This window comes from Belonocnema kinseyi, chromosome 5 (assembly GCF_010883055.1).
Source record: "Belonocnema kinseyi isolate 2016_QV_RU_SX_M_011 chromosome 5, B_treatae_v1, whole genome shotgun sequence".
NCBI classification, from domain to species: Eukaryota; Metazoa; Arthropoda; class Insecta; order Hymenoptera; family Cynipidae; genus Belonocnema; species Belonocnema kinseyi.
The window spans coordinates 77,823,676-77,835,139 of record NC_046661.1 but is presented as its reverse complement, the minus strand read 5'-3'; the positions used below and the strand labels follow the sequence as shown (position 1 = coordinate 77,835,139).

At 32.7% G+C, this 11,464-nt stretch overlaps 1 protein-coding gene across 3 annotated transcripts in view; it reads left to right on the top strand.

Moving 5' to 3' along the window:
• The window catches only part of LOC117172300 (protein shifted), a 72,779-nt gene that overhangs the window by 17,491 nt on the left and 43,824 nt on the right, over nucleotides 1–11,464 (top strand). For all 3 annotated transcript variants that reach the window (XM_033360068.1, XM_033360067.1, XM_033360065.1), the window contains exon 2: nucleotides 5,365–5,607. In XM_033360068.1, coding sequence (XP_033215959.1) covers nucleotides 5,365–5,607 — 243 coding nt within the window. The remainder of the gene's footprint in view (nucleotides 1–5,364; nucleotides 5,608–11,464) is intronic.

Sequence of the window (11,464 nt, the reverse complement as noted above, 5' to 3'; positions counted from 1 at the left end):
GAATGTTATGAATATTTTGATTTAGATCTCAAATATTTTTTTTTAACAACTTAGATTTTCCTTAAATGGGTTTTAAAATAGTTAATCAGTATTTTTCTAGATTGTAAGCCGGTGATGAAATAGTGGAAACAATCTCCAGTTTAAACCTGGGAGGAAGCCTTTACCACAACTATGGCTTTTTAAATCTGGTGACAATATCATTGCATTTATTTTCAACTTTTGGAACTAAATGAGATGTTAAATTTTTGTATAAATTGTTATTTTTAAATGTTTTCTGTTGTAAAATTATAATCATTCCTCTTCTTTGCCACCATCGCCTTTATCGGCTTTTACAAATAACAAATTGTTGTATTTATTTTGTTGTGGAAAATTTACAATAGTCTCCGTGATCTTATGTTGACTTTTATTTATTTTACTTTAACTTTATCCTTGACTTTAAGAACTCATATATTTTCTGAAATTTGCTGAAATACTTATTATAAAAACCCTATTTCCTTTATTTTGATCATTGTTTTTTTTATCAAATTTATCCTATTATAAGTAATAATGGTTAGGAAAAAGAATTTGTTCACATATTTCAATATTTTGTTTGTTAAAAATTGTATTTGACAATTTAAGAGCCCCATCTCTAAAATTTGTTTATAAATAATATCTTGTTTTGAATGGAGTGATTAGAGAGAAAGCTAAGTGATCTTCCTGAACAAATCGTTTTTCTGGACCAGTCGATAATAAGTCCTTCGGCAATTTTAATTGATTTCCTATTTAGAAAGTGTCACATTGTTAAATGTACTAACAATATTGGAATTTTTATCAAAACAATATTTTCAGACTAACATTTTTAAATTTTAAACTCAAAAAGACGAATTTTTTTTAAAAATAGGTAGATTTTCAACTGAAGAAATAAATGTACTAAAATGATGAATTTTCAACCAAACAAATTAATTCTTAATGAAGTAGTTTCAGTTTTAAACCATATAGTTGAATTTGTATCCAAAGAAATTAAATTTTAAACAAAAAAGTAGTAGTTAATATTTCAAACAAAAAACTTTTTTATTTAAAATAAAAAAACATTTTAATTTAATTAAAAAATGCGAATTTAAAACCTATCTAAAAAAATTTAATTTCCCTGCACTTTCCAGTTAAACAGTATAAATTTTAGTCTTGGGTTATGCTGTTAAATGCATTTAAAGGAATATCCCAATTATTTCTATGTGCACAACTAGCTGACTTATCAACATATTTTGCAGAAAAATCGAGGTTAAAATAATTTTTTTTCAAATTTTATTCTCTAAATCCTCTATTACTATTTCAGCTAAAATAAAAGACAAGGCTGATCCAATGAGATTTCAAAATTTTTTAAACAATTTGCAAAGAGTATTGCTTTTTTAGAAATGATAGAGAATGCTAAAATACCTTCTGATTTCATTTTTTTCTTCTCCAAACGTTCCTTATTTTAAAGTTGAAATATTTTTTATTTAAATTGTGTACAAAGGAAGTTTTAAATATCAGCAATTTTATAAATGGGCGAATTTTTAGGATTCTTTCTTTTTCTATTTGGAAAGTCAGAATCAACTACAAATATATATTTAATTTAGAATCTATTTTTTACTTTGACTTTTTTCCAAAAGGTGCTTTCTACATATGAATTATTTATGTGTTTAAGATTGTATAGGCACTAGTAGCTATAGTGATTTATTGAGGCGAAGAATAAAAAAAAAGAAATTATTATGGTGCTGAAAACACTGCTTTAAGTAGATCCTATTTATGTAAATTTAAGTAGTGTTTTGACCATAAAATACATAGTAATTTGCTCTCAATGATTATTCAAGCCCACAATCCTATATAAGCGGCAGACAGCTGCCAGCGACCCAATAAATAAAGATTGGCTCGCTTTGCCTCATATAAATGCACATACCTTCATAAAATAGAGGATAGTTTTTTGGCAAGGCCATAGAAGAATTTCAATTTGATCTCATTGAGATGAAGGAATATTATTTGAAGTTCTTATTTTGTGAATCTTTTATTTTACCAGATATTTTAAATCCATAGATACAATAAAAATTAAAAAAGTTAATTTTCATCCAAATATTCGAATGTACCAAATATGTCAATTTTTAAACCATAAAGATGACTTTTCAACCAAATAGGTAGATTTTCAACCAAGGAAATTCATTCTTACTCAAATGCTGAATTTTTAACAACAAAAATAATTTTCAACGAAGTAGATCAAATTTTAATAAAACAGTTGATCTTTCACTCAAAAAGCATACATTCTCAACAAAACATTTAATAGTTGATATTTCAAATGAACACATTTCAATTTGGAATAGAAAACGGTTAATTCAATAGCGAAATAAGAATTTAAAACAAAATACATCAATTTTCGAACCAAAAATATTAATTTTCTCTAAAAAGTTATTTTTGAACAAAATAATGGAATTTTTTACTAAAATAGATTTTAATTTTTAATAAGAAACAGTTTAATTTAACAAAGATTGCGTATTTAAAAAAATACATGAATTTTAAACGCGAAAATATGAATTTTCATCAAAAATGTTAATTTTAAACGTAAAAATGGCATTTTTTAATAAAGTAGTTCATATTTCAATACGAAAAAACAGTTTTTCAACACAATAGTTGTATTTTCAACAAAAAGCGATTTTTCGGTAAAGAAAGAAAAAATTTTTTCAACTTTAAATTATTTGAGATAAAAAGACGAAGTCTTTACAAAAGAGATGAATTTTCAAACCCTAAATTATTTTTGTTGTAGAAAAGTTAATTTTCAGGCGAATAATTATATGCAATACAAAAATAGATGAATATTTCACACAAAAAAAAGACTTGCAAAAAAGACTTGTCATTAAGTTATAAAAGTTAATTCAAATTAATGAATATTATTTATAATTTCTATTTTGTATATATTTTTTCAAAAACTAAAATATTTTTCTTGTCGTTTTATTACTTTACCCCCCCCCCCCCATCTCATTTTCTTTTATCTAGCGTAAAAGTAACTGTGCATTTTCTTATAAACTTGAAAATAACGTTTAAACAGTGCACCTACAAAAACTGTTCAAATCTTCCTATACCATCAATTCCCTCCCTTACTCCCCCTACATTCCCCTACTTCCCTTCCCCACACTTCAACCAACACTCCTCTTCCCCTACTTTCCCGCTGTAATTTTTCTTTACTTCTTGAATCATCATTCCCTATCCCCTCCCTTCCTCTAGTTCTCGCAGTTCAACGCCCAACACTTCCATACTTCCCCTCTATTAACAAATTCCACACTCGTCATTTCCCTTACTGCCCCATCCGAAACTTCCCCTTCCTCATTTATGGGATTTTCCTTTACTTCCTAAACCACGCATTTCTCCTCCTCTCCATTTACCTAGTTCTCATATTTCACCGCCCATCACTTCCATACTTCCCCTCTATTCATTTCCGCCTACTTCTCTTACTTTCCCTCTACTCCTTTCCTGCCATTTCCATATTCCTCACTTCCACACTCGTCATTTCCCCTACTTCGCCATCCGAAACTTCCTCTACCTCATTTCAACGCCCTTTACTTACCATAATTTCCCCTCACTTCCTCTAATTCCCTTATTTCCGCTAACTTCCCTTACCTCCCACCCTCCTGATTATCCCCACTGACCATTACTTTCTCTCTTTTTAAAAAAGTACGGCGGACTGTCTCTCAACCAAAACTATAAGGTTTTCTGCCCGAAGCTACGAAATACTAAAAATAATAGCATGCAGCACTGAAAATAATTTTAGTCTAATTTTATTCAGAATACTACCCTTAAAAGTGAAAACCCCACCCTATTGGGAGTATAGGGGGTTGAAAATTTACAATCTGATTTTTGTGTACAACTTAGATATGTTGACCATGATTTATGAAAAATTTCCTTCTAAAAGTTAAAATGTGTGCCAATGATAGAAAACTACCCTTAATTTTGTCAAAACTACCCCTTAGAACAATATTTAGTTTTTTTCGCATTTTTTATATCATGTCTGTTAGGGATAGTTCTGGGATTACTGCAGAAATATTACTTAAATATTTTGTAGATCTTTAAAAGTAATTTGAAGGCAATCTGAGTTCCGGGTTGGGGCCTTTAAAATACCCTCAGTCAAAAAATGTTTAACATGTCTTTGGTTGAAAAGAGCGTAACAGTTTTACCTTAAATAATTTTCTTAATAATGTGTGGGAAAGTAGGTAAAGTGAGGAAAGGGGATGTGATAATAGGGAAGTTGATAATAGAGGCAGTGAGTGATATTGAGGGGAGGGGAATTGATAGAATTAGTAGTAGGGGGAGTGAGTAGAATTTATGGAAGGGGAAGTGAGGAGTAAATGAGTGGAGGGAATGTAGAGGAAGTATGGGAAAAGGGGGAGGGGAAATGAGGGAAAGTAAAGTAGCAAAAATGAGGGGAAAATTTAGGAGAGGAGAAATATTTGAAGTAGTGAAAATAAGGCAAATAAAGAAAGAGGTCGTAGAGGAAGTGGGGTAAATAAAGGGAGGGGTAGTACGAGAAGTAGTAGTATGGGACTTTACCTTGTTTATATGAGAAAAACTTTTTATATTTAAAATACAACAATACAATATCTAGTGTAATTTTTTGCGTATTCGAGACGCATCGACTGACCTATTGTTAAAACTTTCATGACATACACCAGTACCGATTTTTGAAGTTTTGAAAAATTGGTGTATTCTATTTATATGAAAAGAACCTTGTCTCACATTTATGATTCTATCGTACTGTATGGAACATGTTTGTTCGCGTCTTCGAGACACATCGAAGGATCTATTGACGTACCTTCAATGGCCTGTTATATTGTAGCAATACCCATTTACAAATTTAAAGAATATATTGTTTATATTCTTGATATGACAAAAACTAACAGAAATGTATGATATATTTGTTCACATTTCCAAGACGCATCGATTGCCAAAATGAGGATCCTTTCGTGACCTACCATAACTTACTAACATCATTTAAAATTTTCAAACAAAAAATATTTACCTTGATAAAAATAGGATTTTTTTGATATTGGGAATATAACAGTATTATATTTGATAATTGTTCAAGTCTTTGAGACGCGTGGATTGATCTATTGACGAAATTTCCACCTCCATAGTGACTTAAAAAGTTAGAAAAAAATTCACATTGTTTATACGAAAAAAATTGGTTTAGTTTAGAATATAATATTACCATGAGTTAAAAATCCATTCTTTTCTTTTGTTAGAGAAAAACCTCCCTCTATGAGGAAGCTATTTATTTCATACATACAAGAAAGCCCAGTGGCCCTAAAGCCAACAACAAACATCAACATTCTCCAGAAAAATAATTTTTATTTTATTTTTTTTCAGGTCTAGAAATGGAAATTTATGCAATCACAGAAGGCCTAGTATTGTCTTATCTTCTGGACCCGGAATTCGAAAATAAATTGCCTATAATTCCAAATGAGGTGGCGCACGTTAATTTCACGTGGAAATCGGGAATGAAGAAGTATTATTATAATTTTTTTAAATTGAAGTCATGTGATGAAATGATTTTAAAGACACCGTCAATCACGATAAAAACGAGAGGACGGGTTCCTAAAAGGCCGAAAGGTAATATGCACAAATATTCTAATATTTATAATAATATATGTATCAAAGGGTAACAATTGGAACGGAAACCTCGGAAAATGATAGTGAATTTAGTTTCTGACGTGGATTTTTTTAATTCTTAGTTTTAGTGTAGAAACACTTAGATCTAACGACTTTAAAAATTCGCAAGTCACTAAACGGAGATAAATTTTAGGAGATTAATTTACAGAACTGCTCCTTGATCTTATTCTACCATTGGCGCAAGAACTAAGATCTCGGAACCCATGCTTTTAAAGAAACGACCGTGACTTTAAAAGCAAGGTGTCCGAAATCATAGTTTTTGCGCCAAAGCCAGAATAAAATCCAGGAGAAGTTCCGTGAATTAATCTCTTGAAATTTATCTCCATGTATGAATGTTCAATTATTTAATTCTGAACGTTCATAATTTTACATGGTGAAATTTTAAAATAATAGCGCTTAAAATGATACAAATTTAAATGAAAAATTTTGTACAATCTTCAGTTGAAATCCTTCCTTGTTAAATAATTTTAATTTGAACATGAAAAAAAAAGATTTCAGTTTAATACTTTTTAACGTATTATGGCAAGAAATATTTAATTACTCTACAAGAATTGCAGTACTATTATTGATGGTATCGTCTGAAAGAAAAAATTTTTAAACGGTAAAAAGTAAAAAAATTTAAAGAAGTATTTAATTTCTGTGTTTCAAATATTGTTCTGAAAAATAATGTACCTTTTAAAAGATACCATAAATAATATATTTTGAATGTTTATATAATTAAATATTTTTTCCGGTATCTGTTTCAATAATTTCGAACTAAAAATTTCGAAAAAATTATATTTCAAATTTTCAATGTTTTAATTTTTAATAAACTTTAGTTTGAATTGACAGAAGTTAATGTACTAAGCATTGAAATTAATTAATTGAAAATTAAAATAAGCAGTGATACGGATTCAAAACTTGAAAATGATCAGGATGCTTTTTTCTTTTTCTTTGCGAGAGGCCGTCCAGTAGGACGAAATGCATTTTTGTACAAAAAAGTCTAGATACTTAGTAATTTTCTTACTGATCCATTAACTTGCTATAAACAGATTATTCAATAGTCTTATTATCTGTAAAAACCCCGAAATTGCCTCGTACTATCGTAAAAATAACATTTAATTTTAAAAAATTAAAAAGTTAACAATAAACAAGGTTATAAACAGTTTTTTAGCAAAATATTCAAATTTGAGTTTTTTCAGATTTTGCTTTTTATGAATCGCCTGAATTGTTGAAAATAGCCCTAGAAATGACATATGATTCATAATATTTGGTAAATGATAAGAAAATTAAAATTTCTACAAACGAATCAATTAAAATGATTGTAAATTTTGGGAATTTCACGAAGCAAGAAATGTTTTTGCACTGAACTGTTTAAAATTATTGAACGAAGAATAGCTTGTTACAAAAATGTATGAAAAGTTAACAATAACCATTGTTATAAATAATTCTTGTAAAATATTTAAAATTGGCAGTTTTTGAAATTTTAAGCTGCTCTAATTGAGGGAATTGCTACAGCTATTTATAAAAATCGGTAATATATTTTGAATATTTCTTGGTGAAATATAACAATTTAAATTATTATAAACAGTTAAGAAGAATAAACTTACAAAATTTTGGTCGTTTAGACGTAGAAAAAATGGTTCTTTTCATTACAGTTGCGTAAAAATAGGTTCAGAGTCGAATCTAGTGCTAAATATTGAAAAAGATGTAATAATAAATATTTTTATAAACAATTTATTATAATTATTATTCGAGATTTTTCATTATTAGTAAACAGGTTATTATAAATTCTCAATCTGTTTTTATTAAGAAACCGATTTTTTCATCATGAAAATGCCAAAAAATTGTATTTGTTTATCTTAATTGTCTATAAACATTTAAATTCTTATATTTTATTAAATATTATCAAAAATATATTATTTTTAGAAAAGCCTGTAGCTTAATTATATCACATTCCTTACTTCCCCGCCACCCTATGGCATGGAGTAAAGTTGGCTAGGAGAGGGGTGAGTCGGGTAGGGACTGGGTAGAAGTGGCTATGATAAGGGTTAAGTCCGCTAGGGTACGGGATAAAGTCAGCAAGGTCGTGTGGTAATTTCAGCTAGGGTATGAAATAAATTCGGCTAGGGTACGGGATAAAGTCGGGTAGGGTTCTAGGTAAAAGCAGCAAGGTAAGGGTTAAGTCGTCTATTCTACAGGGTAAAGTCGGCTAGGGCACGGGGTAATTTCAGCTAGCGTGCGGGATAAATTCTGCTAGGATACGTGGTAAAGTCAGATAAGGTACTGGGTAAGAGCTGCTAGAGTAAGGATTAAGTCAAATATGGTACGGGGTGAAGTAGGCAAGGGCATGTGGTAATTTCAGCTAGGGTATGGGATAAATTCGGCTAAAGTACAGGGTAAAGTCAAGTAGGGTTCTACTATCGGCGAGAAAACCATAGGCATCTGCCTTTGAAGCTTAACAACTCAGTCAAAAAAAATGCTAGCGCAACAAAAAAAAAGTCATTTAAAAGCTGAAAGTGTTCTACGTTAATGAGCTGAAAGACGTTTATGTAAAAAAATTTTTGTGCTTAGCAGACTGAAAAATGTAAAATAAAGTAAGGATTTTTGGGTACATTTGAGAACAGTCAAGTTTAGAGCATTATTTCTTATACAAGGGGTGATGGAAAAAATTTGAAAAAAATCATGAGTATGAGGAAAACTGTTGTATACCAATTGCGGTTGAGAAATTAAAAAATAATAAGAATTGTTGCTTAAAAGCACAAAAATGTGCAACTATATTATCTTCAGTTCTAATACAGATATTAAAGCGATTCAAACTGCAAACTGTAATTGATAGGCTCTGTATTTATTTTCAATCACCCGGAAGGATGTGTTAATCTTCTTTTTTGTGAAAATCGCGATATTTTTAGACATTTCTTTTGTTGGAAAACAGTTTTCCACATACTCATGAATTTTTTCAAATTTTTTCGATCACCCCTTGTATAAGAAATAATGCTCTAAACTTGACTGTTCTCAAATGTACCCAAAAATCCTTACTTTATTTTACATTTTTGAGTCTGCTAAGCACAACAATTTTTTTACATAAACGTCTTTCTGCTCATTAACGTAGAACACTTTCAGCTTTTAAATGACTGTTTTTTTGTTGCGCTAGCATTTTTTTTGACTGAGTTGTTAAGCTTCAAAGGCAGATGCCTATAGTTTTCTCGCCGATAGTAGGTAAAAACAGCAAGGTAAAGGTTAAGTCGTCTATTATGCGGGGTAATGTCGGCTAGGGCACGGAGTAATTTCAGCTTGCGTGCGAAATAAATTCTGCTATTAAACGGGGTAAATTCGTCTAGGCTACGGGATAATGTTAGATAGTGTACGAAGGGAAGTTGGCTAGGGTACAGACAAATGGCAGCTAGGGTATAGAGCAATATTAGTTAGGGAACGGAGTAATTTCATCTAGGGTACGAGATAAATTCGGCTGGTGTGAGGGGTAAAGTGAGCTAAGAAATACAAGGTGAATTCGTGTATGGTACAGAGTAAGGTAAACTAGGTTACGGAGGAAATTCGGATAGATTAAGGGTGAAACTTAGCCAGGGAACGTGGTAAAGTCAACTAGGATACGAGAGAAATTTTGCTAGGGTTACGGATAAAACCAAATAAGGTGCGAGGTAAAGTCAGATAGGGTACGGGGTAAAAATGTGTAGGGAACCGGGTAAAGTAAGCTAGGGCGTGGGGTAAACTCATGTACAGCCTAGTGTTTAGTCGGGTAAGGTACGGGGTAAATTCGGCTAAGGAACAAGGTAAAGTTGGGTAAGGTGTGGGGTGATCTCGCCTAAAAGACAGAGTAAATTCGTTTATGTTACAGGATAAATTTGACTAAGGACGGAGTAAAAAATACCAGGGTATGGGGTCAAGTTGGATACGGTTTGGGGTTAAACTCGATGAGCCTACGAGGTGAAGTCAGCTACGGTGTGGGGTAAAGTCGGCTGGAATGCAGGATAAAGTCGATTAGGGTACGATTCGGTTGGGTTTCTGGCTTAAAGGGGCTAAGATAAGGGTTAATTCGGGGTAGAAAAGGTAAGAGTGTGGAATAGGGTAGGACAGGGTACGGGCTAAAGTCGGATAAAGTAAGGAGTAAATTTTTTTAGGTAACAGGATAATAGCGGCTATGGTAAGGGTTAAGTCAGCTATGATACGCAGTAAAGTCAGCTAGGAAACAGGATTGAGTCGGCTAGAGAACGAAGTAAAGTCAGATAGGCTACGGGGTATAGTCGACTAGGGTATAGGGTAGAGTAGGCTAGGGTATGGAATTCAGTAGGCCAGGGTACTGGGCAAAGTCAGCTAGGGCTTGGGGTAAAGTCGGGTAGGGCCTGGGGTCAAGTAGAGTAGGATGCGTGGTTAAGTCGGTTAGGGCACAAGGTAAGGTAATCTATACTAGTGTATGGAGTCTAGTGGGCTAGGGCATGAAATAGAGGGGAAGGGTACCACTGTGCACTGAGCAACTATTCACGAGCCCATCTGTACACGTCGTTGGTCACTGGTCCAAATGTGCTCGTTATTTTTAAATATTGCAATTTGTGAATATGGAAAAGAGCAAGGTATTTGATCTACAATATTTCTGTGTGCAGTCACAGGGGTCCTTGCCGCCCCTATCCCACGACTTGAGTTATTTTTATAGTCAGTAACAAGGGTGCCAACAACAGGTGCACAGTTATACCTGTGGCTATCGACGTGCACAGATGGTCTCATGCATATTTGCTCCGTACACAGTAGTCCGTCCCCTGAAACAGAGTATGCTTTGGTACAGGATGAAGTCGGCTAGGTTAGAAGGTAAAATGGGCTAGGGTTCAGAGTAGAGTCGACTAGAGTAATATCGTTTAGGATACGGGGCAAAGTAAGCTATGGTACGGGGTAAAGTCGGGTATGGTCTGGAGTTAAGTAGGGCAGGGCACTAGGTAATATCGGATAGGGTACAGGGTAAGTCGGTTAGGGTATAGGGCAAGATCAACTAGCGTATGGAGTAGAGTACGAGAGGCGAGGTGCAGTCAGGTAGGGTACGGTGTAAGGTCTACTAGGGTACGATGTAAATTCGGTTAGGATATGGGGTAGAGTCAGCTAGAGTACGTGGTAAAGTCGGATATGGTACGAGATGACGTCGGATAGTGTAAGGGGTAAGGTCGACTGGGGTACAAAATGAATTCGGTTAGGTAGGGGGTATAGTTGGTTAGGGCACGAAGTATAGTCGGATAGGGTACAGTTTAAGGTCGGATAAAGGACGGAGTGAATTCGGTTAGAGTGCGGGGTAAAGTCGGCTAGGCGCTATGGTACGAGATGTAGCTTGGTAGGGTACGGTCTAAGGTCGACTAGACTACAGAGTAAATTTGGTTAGGCTACAGGGTAAAATAGTATAGAGTAAGGAGTAAACTTGAGTAGGGAAAAAAGTATGACAGACGGAGAAACATATGTGCCATGACATAATTTGAAATAATCCCAAATGTTGGCTGACTGAAGTTTTAAAAAATTGCCTGCAATTATTTTAAAACTCCTGAGAAATAAAACATATTTACATAAAAAATTGTGTTAATTTTTAAATTGTAAAATAAAAAATACAATTTTTTATTTTATTTTGGTCTGAAAGAAAATGTACGGTTTCTTTATTTAAGAAAAAATAAGAGAATGAGGTTTGTCTAATTTTCATAAATCTGAACGTCGATTAAATATTACATAGAATGTACAGTCTGTCAAGTTAAAGCGTGGGTGGCTTTACTCGCAGTCGGTAAGGTGTATCGACATGATTTTGGTGTCAAAATATTAAGAAGAGCTCCCT